Raw genomic sequence first — 14,989 nt, 5'->3', positions numbered from 1 at the left:
CTTCAGACTAAAACACCGGATTATACAATTTCTCTTAGCTTCAGACTAAAACACCCGATTATACAATTTCTCATTGCTTGCCTTTAGACAAAACACCCGATTATACAATTTCTCTTAGCTTCAGACTAAAACACCCGATTATACAATTTCTCTTAGCTTCAGACTAAAACACCCGATTATACAATTTCTCTTAGCTTCAGACTAAAACACCCGATTATACAATTTCTCTTAGCTTCAGACTAAAACACCCGATTATACAATTTCTCATTGCTTGCCTTTAGACAAAACACCCGATTATACAATTTCTCTTAGCTTCAGACTAAAACACCCGATTATACAATTTCTCTTAGCTTCAGACTAAAACACCCGATTATACAATTTCTCTTAGCTTCAGACTAAAACACCGGATTATACAATTTCTCTTAGCTTCAGACTAAAACACCCGATTATACAATTTCTCATTGCTTGCCTTTAGACAAAACACCCGATTATACAATTTCTCTTAGCTTCAGACTAAAACACCCGATTATACAATTGTACAATTTCTCACTGCTTCCCTTTAGACCAAAACAGCAGATTGTACAATTGTCCAATTTCTCATTGATTATTCTCATGCGGCTCGTTGACCCCTGGATAGGATGCGCGAGCATGTGATGAATGTGAGGAGAAGATAATCTAGGAGTGACATGGTTAAAAGTCCAAGGAAATGAAATCACTACGCATCTGGATATTTTCCCGTTTTTTTTTTCCCACAGAAAGGAGGGTGATTAAACACTGGAAGGGGTGGGGGGGGGGGGGGGGGGGAAGAATATACATAACATACACGTTCTCGGAAAATAATATGAATTGGGTCGAATTATCTTTAGATCAATTTTTCTTAAAACCAATTTTTTTTTCCAATGTAAAAATGTATAAAAGAATTGATTGATACCCATCGGGGATTTGAACTTAAGGTTATTGTGTTAAAAACAAATTAATTTTTAATACTTTTTCTAAACACCGAAGAAGGTTGGGTGACCAAAGGATGAATCAAGAAATGGAAACGGTGTTAAATAATTGATATCAACCTTCAGCTAAAGTCGTCCAGACCCACGTCCACGATAGTTGTCAGAGGAAGTTAACACTAACATCAACAATTCCTAGTCGTAAAACCTTCCCCATTTCCTGGGTCACTGCTGCTCCGGCGCAACCATCTGCATCAGTCCCCCCTGGGACGGGCAGGGAGGGGCGTGATCTTCTAGGGTCTGACATAACCCAGAGCCGACAGAGCCCTGTGTGCGGCCCGTTTGGCATTTTGAAAAGTCACTCGCGTCTGTGTTCATAATAATTTTAAGTCGCTTGGAGAAAATAAACGGGGGGAAAAATTTGGCTAATAAATTTAAAGGGTTGTATTTGGGATGTTTCATTCCCATGACCCACTTTCTGGTAGGGACCTCGGGGAGTGTCCTGTTCGACCTAGTTTTAAGTTTCGGTCGTCCGTGTGGTGCGAACATCCTAGAGAATCAAATCGTTTACTCGGAGTATTGCAAAGCTAGTTAAACATGTACTTTTGCCTGTGACTTGCTGTATTCTTTTAGTCGAGACAGTCAGCAGATTATTTGGGTTTTGAAGTGAAGTTGAAGCTAGAAAGTGAAGGGTATATTTGAAATCCTGGGGTAAATTCTAGGAAATGGAGGGCATATTTGAAATCCTATCAAGGAAATGGAGGGCATATTTGAAATCCTGAGGTAAAATCTAGGAAATGGAGGGCATATTTGAAATCCTATCAAGGAAATGGAGAGCATATTTGAAATCCTATCAAGGAAATGGAGGGCATATTTGAAATCCTATCTAGGAAGTGGAGGGCACCACGATACACAAACCACCAACTTGAAACTATAGTTTATTTCCATTTACATTGCTGGGCATCTTGAGAGATATTTCACTCGTGGATAAAACATGACTGGTTAGCCGTACCAGAGTTGACTGGGAGTAAAATAATGTTGTCCAACTTCATTTCTTGTTAGGGAACACCAAGGTCAGCACAGGGAACCATACAAGAGAACATCTACGTCATCAGGTCACCACAGGGTACCGTACAAGGGAACACCTACGTCATAAGGTCACAACAGGGAACCGTTCAAGTAACACTTACGTCATAAGGTCACCACAGGGTACCGTACATGAACACCTCCATTACAAAGTAAATCGGGGTAACCATACATGGGAACACGTACATCAGTCGATCACCAAACTATATATTTTTTCTGATCAACCCTTTCGGCAACTATGACACTACATAGATTAAACTAATGTCTACATATGTTTGGTGTAGTTTGGGTTCGAACCTGCCCCTCCTTGACCTTAAGTCAAAGATTTCGTCCCGACATACATCTAGGTGTAAGAGGAAAAAAAAAGCATCAACGAGGGTGGCACTTAAATAAAAACAAAACCGATCTCTGACATAACGACAGACTTACAAGCCATCACCCTATCATTCTTAAGGTAACACACACACACAAACAGCCTCCCCGCACATTAAAGTAAGTCTCCCCCACACACAGACACAGCCCTCACTCATTCATCATTACAGTAAATAAAAACAAAAATCTACATCCTGCACCTATTGGGTGTAGCAGTAAAAAATCTTGTCTAGTGTACGAGACAGCATGCACATTCATTCATTGAGCCAATCACTTACCACTGTTTTTGTGTTTCTTCTCGTCTTCTGTAAGCGACTGTGTGGCGTCTGGGGAAAGAAAGACAAAAAATATATTTCAAGTTTGGCATGCAGATTGAAATGTCAAAATCTTAGTACTACTACTAACAAGAAGAGAGAAATTTCATTCAGAGTTATTTCCTAGTTTATTCTCGATTACTTCCCCTTGTAAATGTTCAATGGGTTATTTTTTTTTTTTCTAAAATTTTTGTTTTTTTGTTTTTTGCTCTCTCTCGATACTCAAATGATGGATGGGCGAGAGGCAGACAACAGTCTTGCCATTATAACCATTATTCATGTGTTTACACCCGGGCTTCGGCATGACAATTTTCCGCCTCATGACCTGCTCGTTACCTTTACTAGTAATTGCCCCGGAATGGAATAAATCTACGGGTCTGTGTTTCACACAGCACTAGGCCTACACAATCTGTGATTCACACTATATATACATATATATATATAATGCGTATGTATGTATATATATATATATATATATATATATATTATATCTACATTATATATTATACATATACATTATATATTATACATATACATTATATATTATACATATATATTCAAATGAATATATTATATATAATGTATAGGCATATATATATATATATATATATATATATATATATATATATATATATATATATATATATATATATACACGTGTGTGTGTATGTATGTGTATACAGGCTGTAATCTGAAGCGTAAAGGTCAAGCATATCTGAAGTTCAAGCATGTAAAGTATTAAACAGTAAGACGGCAACGGAAAATAACGGCACCAACGGAATGCCATACACATACATCATTGGGAAAGAATGAAGTTCAAAGAGTTTTTGTTGTTTAATGAACAGAGAAAGGAGACGTGTTTAGAGCTAATATCTTGGGCCCTGTCTCCCAGTGTTCAGGGGCTAGAGGTTCGTGCTTGGGCTGTGAAACGATCTGTGTCTAAGCGACGATACCGATCTCGCGAGAATTGCTAGCGCCATTTCGGAGGTCTGTGAGAAAGCGAAAAGGTATTTTTGTGGGGGTTGTGTGGAGACAGGGGTACGGGATTTAGAAGCGACCCCTGACGTCTGTGTCGAGGTGACCCCGGTGGATTACTTAAGATGCGGGGGGGGGGGGGGGTTAGGGTCGTGTGAGCAGGATGTGTGGTGTACGGGTCAGCAGTCTGAACTCATCTATCTTCCACAGAACGATGTATTAAATAACGCTTTAATAGATCTTTTAGTTTATTATTTTGTTCTAAAAATGTCATATATATATATATATATATATATATATATATATATATATATATATATATATATATATATATAATACAGAACGATATACTTACCCCGACCTTCTACCATTTTCACTAAACCATATACCATTTCCCACTAAATCACATACCGTTTCCCACTAACCACGTACCATTTCCCACTAAACCACACACCATTTCCCACTAAACCAAATACCATTTCCCACTAACCACGTACCATTTCCCACTAAACCACGTACCAATTCCCACTAAACCACGTACCATCCCCCACAATTCCCACTACGTCAGAACACCAAGACTGAGCCGGTTGTTTACGAGTTGATCAAATTTATGGCGTGTTGTACGAGCCTGTGTGAGTGATCGCGACCAATGAGAGGGCAAATTAGACGGGAGGATGTACCGGCGTTTTTAGTCGGGCAAAAACTAATTAATATAATGGGAGGCAACTAGCGTGGGTTCTGCATGGACTAACTGTTAGGGGAGGGGGGGGGGGAGAGAGTAAGAAATGTTATCTAGAAGACACGAATACTAAAGTTACCGTTCATTAGTTCCGGGGGTGTGGAAGGCCGGACGGGGGTGCGGGGGCGGGGTTAGAAGATAAAAGGTAAGTTGTAAATCAGATTCTGGAATAAAAAAAAAATTTCAAACTTTTTTTTTTCAAGAGTGAGCTGGCACAAGAGCGGGGTGATGCTGAGTTATTTATAGACGCGGAGACTGTGAGTCGGGGACTCAAAGGTAATGCTGAAGGGGTGCGGGTGGTAGGAGGAGGGGGTGGGGGCGCTACACGCGTTCCGTAGAGTGATTAGTTTAGAACTTTAAGAACAAAAATTTCACCTTGCAATGGGAATTTAGAATTAAGTTCAGCAATGTTAGGTAGATCTTTTATAAATTTTGTTCTAAGAAATGCCCAGTATACACATGAATTGAAGCATGTTATTTTGGGAGTGTTAGGTGTGAGGGGGGGGGGGGAAATCCTCGAACAATGACCTTACCCCCTACACAAAAAAAAACCCACCCTTTAATTCTAAAGAAAATATTCATTAATTTTGTTTTTTATTGAGTAAGGAAAATTTATAATACGTTACATTTCTTAAAACATCTATTCCCACAAGTAGCAAGTAGCACTTCGTCACAAAGTCAAGCCCCCCCCCCCCCCCCGTTACCAGATATGTGATGTCATATATGGCCGACCCCCCCCCCCCTCCCCCCCTAAACGACACAAGTTCCCACGACATAATACCCTCCTTTTTACAAAGTGCCTTGCGCAACTATCGTTTTTTAAGGATATTGTATATACTCATGCCCCCTACACCCCCCCTACTCTATACACGCAATAATTATCCCCTCCCCTGAGGCTCCCTTCACTTGCTACATGCAATGTCCACCCCCTTACACACAATATGAACACCATAGTACCAACATTTCAACCACGCCTGACGTCACCAGCCCCCCCCCCCCCCCCCCCGTCCAGTCAGGCCAGTGGCGTTTCTCGGGGCGGGTTCGTATCGAAGGTGACAAGCGGTCTCCGCCTCCCCCAGGAAGTTACCAGCCCGTTAGCCACGTGATCCGTATGCGCCGTGACACGTGAGAGTGAACGCAGGATCTGGCAATAAATGATATGCTACGTCAGGGTTGCCATATAAGCCCACGGCTGGGGTATCCCCGCTCGCCTTCCCCCCAATATCTTTCGGTACGTTTGATAAGTTACTTCTAAATGTGTTTTTTTTTTAAACCTCGTGATTTCGGCCCCCATGTCCAACTCGTGTAAACAGTTTTCAGTAATGTCTTGAGATAGACATTTGTGGTTTCTTGTAATGTACGTGACATGTTTTCTCTACGTTTTGGGGGATATTTATGGATTGGGGGGGGGGGGGGGAGATAGAGTTTTGGAGATATTTATGGGTGGGGGTAAAGATTAGAAACTATATCTTTCAGTATCCCCCCCCCCCATTTCACTCTCACCTAGTCGTCAGTCAAGATATACCTAAGTAAAAAAAAACAACAAACTAATGATGCGGGCATAGATCTATATCATGAGCGAATGATGATGATTTAACATCAAATTTTGCCTTATTACAAGAGTCGATCATTGCTTAAATATTTGATACAGGCGCTGTTATACAAATACAAGTTTTCATATTTTCATACATGCTCAGACTATACATGAGCGTGGCTTAGCGGTAGAGCGACTGCTAATCCGAAAGTCTCGAGTTGGAATCCGGGTCAGTAAGACCTCCCCCGAGACCTCCCAGCTCTGATGGGTACCTAACTCACACTAGGGAAAGTAAACTCTACTTCACTTGCCCCATAGACAGCCAGGTTTGGAAGGGGGAACTTTTACTTTTGCTTCAGACTTTACAATTTTGTCTCTGTGATACAGACTCGGCCTATCTTGACTATTTTGCTATACAGACGAAAACGACCTCGCAATAAGCCCACGCGCTAACTAATCCACGCAAGTCACTGTTTCTCGTGCTGTTTACCTGTTTCCCACGCACGTTTTTCATTGAGCTTTTACTGTTTTACCTGGGATTGCTTAGCTGCACAAAAATAGATTTTTTATACAGTTTACAGTTTTTGTCGTTGTTGATAATATACCTTTGTAATTATTTCTTGCTCGTTATTAATATTATGTTTTTCTTTGTAGTTTTTCAACATAGACGGACTGTTCCTCATTATAGTTGAACTTCCAACGAGTTTTATTTTTTTTCCCACCATATGTAGACTTTTTATCATTATTAACTATCTAACTATGATTTAAAACATAAAAAAAAAGCTATTTAAATTGTTCCTACGTTAAAATTATGCAATAACTTGCATCCCCTAATACCCCCCCCCCCCCCCAAGCTAATACAATACATTTTTTCAACGTTCTTGAGAAGTTCCCATCCCACGTCTGAGAACAATGGCGTATTGTCATCACGCTGGTGATGTCACATGATCTTGGGTGCAGGTGTGCCGACCTTGAAAATGAGACGCCCCGGGGTGTCAAATCCAGCGCCCCGTGGCGTCCCACACCACACCGGAAAGACGCCAGCTGGTATTGATCACAACATCGATCTCCGACTGGATTCAAACACGAAATAAGAGATACGTTTGTAGTAAGTCTTAGATCGGCACGTCGGTACACCAAAAGGATCAAGAGGGTGGTCTGTGGTTCGTGGTGCGCTGAATATATGGCCTGATAATTCAACTCAGGTGAAAATTATAATATTCATTAAGGTAGGAGCTCAGCCATAAAATTTATGCGTTTGATAATTCGCGCTAATTAGCAAGAGCCTGCGTGGAAAAACGGGGCAGATTAAATGCTCAGCGTGTCACGCACTTGAAAAGTTGTCTCCCCTTGCTACTGAACGGACAAGAGGGGAGAGAACCCGAAAACCGATTCATTCCGCGTAAAATGGTTTACTGCCCCGTGGACGGCGGAACAAGGGCGATAACTGAGTGTGGACATAGGTACGGCCAGCGAGAGATGGGTTATCTCCATAATAAGATTTAGTCATGGACGGACGTGAAAGGCTGTTGTTACCGCGGGACTAATGTCTGCTGTCTGATGTATTGACACGCGTCAGTTCGCTCCCCTTGTTCACCAGTAGGTTTTGAATGTTGAGGGTGGGGATGAGTTGTCTAGACGAACAGACGCGTGGCGCGGGGTTTGGGGTTTTTAAAAAAATACTCCCAAAGGGGAAGCATCGGGGATAGGAATGTTGTTTGTTTGAAATCTTATTCAAGTATAATCTTTTTTTTTTTTTTAAAGTAAATTTTCAATTTTTTTTTTTTCGGAAGTTGGGCAACTCTTTAGTTTTATGCCTTTTTAGATAACAGGAAATGTTTACCAGCTGTGGATATGTCGATAGATTATTAGCACTTGTTTTTTTAACCAAATGTGTAAAAAAAAAAATACTATTTCCGTAGCGTTAATTTTAAAAATTTGAGTATTCTATTTGAAATTAACTTAAAGAAATCCGGTCTGGGGCCTCATAACGGAAAAGATATAAGTAATTATAATTCTGACGGTTTCCGTTTGATGGTTAGGATTAGGGTCAGGGTTAGGTTAGTAGTACCACATAAATGAACTTCCAATTGGTTATACTGGGGAAAAAATAACATTGAATAACCTCGCAAATGTTATTATGATCACCGATGTTCCCTGGGCTAAAGCAAACTTCAAACGTTGATAACAGGTTGTTGTTGCCTATACATGTCTATTCATAACCCAGGGCTACTGTACAAGTTGGTCAGGTTTTTAAAGATTTAACAGTTAAAAATTTAACTGTTGTGTACCTTCACCGTTGGTAGCATCAGGTTACCGGGGGGGGGGGGGGGGGGGTGTTAAAGTAGTGACCAGGGCCGACTGTCACGTACAGGGCCCATTGAGCCACACCTTGGTGATCCAACAGCTGTTGTCCCCCCACCCACGGGCAACCTGATTCCCCACCAACATCCCGGGTCACGTTCGTTTTAAAGAGTTCCGGCCCCTGAGTTTAACCGGCAGCCGGCCATTTGGTGCCGTGTTTGCGCATACTGTCATTGTTTGCTAATTGTGATTGTATTCTATTTGACTTCACCCCCCCCCCCCCCATCCCACCCCCTACATAAATAATTATTTATTTAAAGTTTGTTCTGTTTGACTTCACCCCCACCCACCTACGCCCCATCCCCACATAAATGATGATTTGTTTAAAGTTTGTTCTATTTGACATCATCAGCCTCCCCCCCCCCTCCCAATAGATTAAGATCAATTTAAAGTTTGTACCGTTGATGTGAACATCATGAGATTATAGCTAGGAATACGGCTAATGTTAACACTAGATGAAGTCAACTTAACCTTTGATGGGATAGCATAAGTATATTGAACCATGTTCATGTTGTTTCAAAGCTAGACTAATTCATTCAATAGTTCGACATTTTGGCCTTGTTCGGTATTCAATAACAAATTGTATATCACATCGATATTACAGTAGTTAGTTCGTGTGTTTGGGTGAAAACAAACGCCTAGCTATGGTCAATGCCTAGCACTACCAGTATGGTACCCTAAAACGGAACAGTTCCATAAAACTGACCGTTGGTTTATCAAGCTCTGGTGGGGACTAGATTCTAGTTGTGAGCAAGTACGAGAATGCCGACTACGTCAAAACACATGAACTCTACTTCATCTAACTTATGAATCGAAGAGATTTGATGGTGTTTTTTTTTTTTTTCATACAATGTTTTCATCGATTTTCGTATCGTTTTTTTAAAGGTGTTATTTGTTGGTGTGATTGAGCGAATGCAAAACAAACACAAACATGTACATCTTGTAGTATTTCATACAAACACATATGCCCTGTAGTATTGACCACATATGCCCTGTAGTATTGACCACATATGCCCTGTAGTATTGACCACACATATGCCCTGTAGTATTGACCACACATATGCCCTGTAGTATTGACCACACATATGCCCTGTAGTATTGACCACACATATGCCTTGTCGTATTGACCACATATGCCCTCTCACACCACAAACAAGCAGTATCTACCTGGTCCCATGTCTCTGAAGGCGTTCCTCCGTCTGTTGTGCTTGCGGCAGATGATGACGACGATGATGACGATGATGAGGACGACAGCCACGGAGACGCAGACGCCGATGTAAAGGGAGACGTTGTTGTCTTTCTCGGCTGCTGCGGTAGCTGGATGGGAGAATAGAGAGGGAGGAGGATGGGGTTAATGGTGGACAGTTGCTGGATGGTAGAATAGAGAGGGAAGAGGGGTTAGTGGTGGACAGTTGCTGGATGGTAGAATAGAGAGAGGGAGGGGGAGGGTTAATGGTGGACAGTTGCTGGATAGGGAAATAAATGGTTTAAATATGGCCAGAAAAAAAAAATCAGCTCTTTACGAAGTTGTGTTGCCCAGCCGGCAGTTTTAGAAGAAGCAAAATTTCTTAATTGAAATAAGTCTGTGTGTGGGAGTACGGACGTAGAGGGGAGGGGGAACGACGGAGGGGATGCAATTGGGGGGGTTTGTCAGAAACCCGGGGTAACCCAGAGTTTTATCTATATCAGCGCGTGTCGTTAATTAGTTCCTCTTCTACCTTCACCTCCCCTCGTGTGAGTACAGCGTCGTTGATTGGCTCGCAACGCGAGATAAATAACTTGAGTGTGAGAAGGTATTCAGGCTGGCAACCCGGGTGGGCCTTTAGACACAAACAAGCGAGGAATAGTAGCGTGTCGCGTCGAGTCTAGGATGATGTCCCGTCAAAGACTAGCTAATGATATATCCAACAACTATTAGGATATCTTGCTAATGCTATGATAGCAATCTTTATCTTGTACGGCCTATTTAAAATCGAAAAGCGAAATAGTCCTTGCGATATGTCACTACTAGATAGAGTTTAAGGGTGTCATTTAGTCTTATATACATCATCGCACTAATAATGGCTCCATAAAAATTGGGGGGTGGGGGGATACGACTTTGGCGCCAGCTGACCACAAACAGCACCAAGACGAATGCCAATTGTCCGCGCTAGCACCGTGACCAACTGGTTTCAGATAAGCATGTCCGTGACGGATCACCATCGATGTGGTGTCCAGTGGTGTAGTGGTGACCAGCCATGTGGTGAGATGGTGTCATGGTTGGGGCTAAGTTGAACATCATGGTTTAGTCGTGGGCAGTTGTCTATGTCGGGGGTAAAAATTAAATCCCAGACTGCTAAAAGATCCTGTAAATTGTGTGTTTAGTGTTGACATTTAGTACAGAGGTGGCCGTAAAGGTGAGGTGATAAAAAGATTATCTCCCTTGTGTTCATTAAAGGCAACGTAGCTATAAATATCCAGAAGGACTAAAATTGTTGAGTTATTTCCCTTATGTACTCAAGTTCATAGCAGGGTTTACGCGAACCCGAACCAAACCTTGAAAAAATGTGCGACTTACCTTGATCCCTGCTGGAAAAGCCACCTGGTTCGGTGTGGGGTTCTTCTGGAGATGGACAAAATTAATAGTTAATCAATAATTCAATATCGATTTACTTGATAAACTGGGCTGGGTAGAAAATATAATGACAAAGTTCAATTGAAATCAAATATGTTTATTAGAAAATAGAAAAAAAAAGTTAAAATTTTATTTTTATTCCTAAGTCAGTATAGTTGCATATACCAATATCAAAATATGTGCAGGAAATTATGTTTTTTTTTTTTGTTGATTCTGTTAAATTAAATAATACAGAAACAATAAAATAGATTATTTACAGTATTTATTACAGTTTTAAAAAAAATTGTTTGAAAATACAGTTTTAGTAAGATTTTAAAACTATAATATTAAACAGACAAAATAATGAACCATGAAGTATTGGATTTAGCGAGGAGATTTACTCATGCCTTTAAATACCATGCCATATGCCGGTAGAAACTTCCACACCGTAATAAGTATCCCCAATAAATGCCATTAAAAAAATACGGAGTTAATTACAAAAAATGGAGTTACTTCCTATGCCGTTACGTTATAAGATTTTGAAAATGAACCATACCGTATTAATTTGAATTATAAATGAACAAGTGAAACAATAAACAAGAAGAACCTATTAACTTTATAAAAAAATGGGAAGAAGTAATAAAGATTCAAATTATCCAGTATATGTAGTCCATGTGTGTGTACAACTAGGGCTTTTACAAAGAATAGTTTTGTTTTTTAATAGCCTATATTTTAGAAACTTTTTATGTGCTATACTTTTTAACAACATGAACAAAGCAGTTCATTAATTTTTCAAATATCACACTTGAAAAATTACAAACGAGAATGGCTAGCACAAATTAGAAATTGTTTAACTTTGGTAGCAGGTTTTAAAAAAAAATAAAATAAAAATATTAACAAAGCAATGTCATGCTAATATGGGAACGATAAGATCAAATTTTATGCAGTAATATATTAGTATATTAGATTACTCATTGGTTTTTACACTTATACAAATAATTAATCAAGTTAAAAAATCAGGAGCCTTTTATCTGTCCAACTATAATAAACCTTAACTTAAACCAAATGCATAAGATGTAGAGATGTAGCTAACAAGAACCATTCCTGGGTTAGAGTTGAATTCTGTTTGGTTTGCACGTATATTAGTTAATGCATAACATAAACACACTTTGTTAGTTGAAACATATTAGTGGGGGGATGGGTCGTGTTAAGTAGCAGCAGCCGTCCCCGTGGGGGTCGCCGCTGGAGGTTAGGGGGGGGATACTGTTTTGACTGGCCAATCTGGCGAGCTGTGCGCATGCGCTGCTTACCATTGATGGAAGTTTCGGTGGAGGATGGGTCAGATTTTTCTGACTCGACCACCGGTGTCAAGGTCGTGATTATTGGCCGTTTGTCTGTAACTGGAAAAACAGACACGTGGATGGTCATGTGATTAAACTTGTCTAGATTTAACCCTATCATGATTTGAGTTTAAACGGGGAGCCTCAATTTGGTGTAAAAGATGGCGTAGATTACATGTTCTGTCATAAATGTGTTAAGTAAAAATGGAATAAGTGGTGTGGGAATCGCCAACCAGTAGTAGGAAAAAAAATTTAGCAGCCTAAATGATTATATACACACAAGAGAAAAAAAAAAGAAATCCGGAAAGCCAATATTTATATCATTGTTGAACTTCAAAGAATAGCCATAGTTATGTATTAGGTAAATGCAATTTTGTATTTATGAGAAATGTTGTTGAGCTTAAGTGGAATGCCATTGTTGAGTTTTATACAAATATCATTTTTAAGCCTTTTTATTTTTTGATTATAATGAAATAGAAAAAAAAGGAGCCAATGAACTAATATATACACGGCTTGCTGTAGTCAAATAAGATCTATGACAAGTCTCTACACATAAACTCCATTTGTGGACACATAAGCCCCAATTGTGGACACATAAGCCCCAATTTTGGATCAGAAACTACGCCTTAAAACTGCCCCAGCTGAGACAAAGTTGATTTTCATTATGTGTGAGCAGATTACAGACCCAGACATAAAAAAAAATCACGCGCCTTTGATAGCGCACAATGGCGTATCATCTTCGCGGATTTGTTCCCGGGGAGCCCGGGGGTACATCCCGTGGACCCGGGCGAATCTTCTGGAAACAATGCTATCACTGGGCCGCCCCGCGCACCTTCAACTAATTAGCCGTCTCCCCCCTCGGAGAATCGCGAGACCTGTATACGGAAGTCGGGCGGGGGAGTGTCGCCCCGGGCGGCGGTCCCGAGTTTTTGCAATAGGATCTTTGCTTTTGTTACCTGTGATCTTCCCAGGGCCGGGGGGCGGTAAGCAAAACAGAAAGGGGCCGTCACCCCACTCAGATGGTAAGTGCATTACATTCGACGGGGGTATTTACATTGGAGTGTTACCGGGGACGGCTGGGGTGAGGGTTTCAGGGTAATTGTGTCACTGTATGGAATGGTGAACGCAAATATTTTACATTATCCCCGCCCTCAAAGTTTTACTTTATTTTTTTAAATTCAGTAATAAAAAAAGATATATATTCTCAATTAATTTAATAGTTTATAATTGAAAGTAAACATTAATTTTTTATTTTCAAATATTAGATTTAATACTGAATTTCAACTACGAAACAGTAGAAACTCAAATAGAATCTATTGTATTTAAACTGAGGGCCCAATATGTATGGACCATCTTGAGATAAAACCTATTTAAATTATACAACTAAAAAAACAACAAAAAAATTCAACTCGAAAGATCTGAATTCTATTCTACATGAGATAAATCTTTTGCATGGTGCCGTCATATCCTACTCATTAATGTGTACCTAACGTTAATTAACCTCTGGCTTTATCTATAGCAGGTGTGTATCGTGTGAATCTGCTATGTTATAAACTACAAGCAGAAAATCACACAACAATTGCATCTATTTCAGTGACACCCCCCCCCATCATAATCTATTACCCAGCCATCCTACACCTCTATTAAACAACTCAGGTGATTGTTGGGATACATGTTGACATTAAATGGTGGGATTAATGTTAGGAGTACTTGGCATAATGTCATTATCCTAAGTTTAAGTGTATTTAAAATGTAAAACGTTTGTCGTTGTGTTGGGGACTGAATAGGGTGCCTCCCTGAGCGAAGTGTTTATGTTCATTTTTGTGTGTGGAATTTAATATCATAATATAGAATAATATAGAACGGGTTATAATGAGGCTGGATTTAATGAAGGGGGGTATCAATATCATGTTTAAAACCAATGCACTTTGTGGTTTGTGAATGTAACTTTAAAAAAAAAAATTGGCAGTCAGGAACAATTAGACGTAAAAAAGTTGTATAAAATGCTCCGGCTTCGGTTGCACAAAGAGAAGGCAGATCTAAAAATAAACTTGGCCCCGGGACGTAGTGTGTGTGTGTGTGGGGGGGGGGGGGGAGGAAAAAAAGACAATGGGCATGACACGCCAATCAGACCACCTTCGGCACGAGACACAATTAGCGTTGATGGCTAATGACACAATTTGGGGCTGGCGTTACACGTGGTTACTTTAGCTGTCCGGGCTCACTCTGGTGAATAATTTAACACGTCTCACTGATCGGCCGACATCTTCTTCCCTCACCCCCGCTCCCCACACACACCCCGCGCCCGCACATCCGCAATCCCCGAGCATGAAAAAAATCTGGCACTGTCGGGGATTAAAAAAAAATACTGTAATTCCTTTAAAATTTTCCCATATTTGAGGTATAAAATCCTTGAAATACTCGAGGTTATAATATTAGCGTCGGGGATGCAGAATTAAGACAAGGGTAGCTATTCAATACAAACATCAGGGGAGACAATTCAAATTACTTCTGCCGCACTGCGTGCCTAAATAACAAATATCTTAAAAATTTACAAACACTAAGTAATTCAAAGACTTTTCAGATATATATATATATATATATATATATATATATATATATATATATATATATATATATATATATATATATATATATATCAGATATATTTTTGGTACCATGACTTAAGAAAACGGTAGTCACAAAAAATCACAAGGGATATACAACT

At 40.0% G+C, this 14,989-nt stretch overlaps 1 protein-coding gene across 3 annotated transcripts in view; it reads right to left on the bottom strand.

The window, feature by feature from the left end:
• Positions 1-14,989, bottom strand: part of LOC131946919 (netrin receptor UNC5C) — a 60,943-nt gene that overhangs the window by 19,804 nt on the left and 26,150 nt on the right. For 2 of the 3 annotated variants that reach the window (XM_059307941.1, XM_059307942.1), the window contains exons 4-7: positions 12,232-12,321; positions 10,886-10,930; positions 9,496-9,645; positions 2,681-2,728 (exon numbers count right to left, since the gene is read on the bottom strand). In XM_059307941.1, the coding sequence (XP_059163924.1) occupies positions 2,681-2,728; positions 9,496-9,645; positions 10,886-10,930; positions 12,232-12,321 (333 nt within the window). The remainder of the gene's footprint in view (positions 1-2,680; positions 2,729-9,495; positions 9,646-10,885; positions 10,931-12,231; positions 12,322-14,989) is intronic. The other variant, XM_059307943.1, reaches the window with a different exon arrangement.

The sequence above is a fragment of the Physella acuta genome, unplaced genomic scaffold, assembly GCF_028476545.2.
Source record: "Physella acuta isolate Inbredline_101_S28 unplaced genomic scaffold, ASM2847654v3 ptg000575l, whole genome shotgun sequence".
Taxonomy (NCBI): domain Eukaryota; kingdom Metazoa; phylum Mollusca; class Gastropoda; family Physidae; genus Physella; species Physella acuta.
Note: the sequence above shows the minus strand (reverse complement) of the source record. Positions and strands in the feature narration are given on the sequence as shown.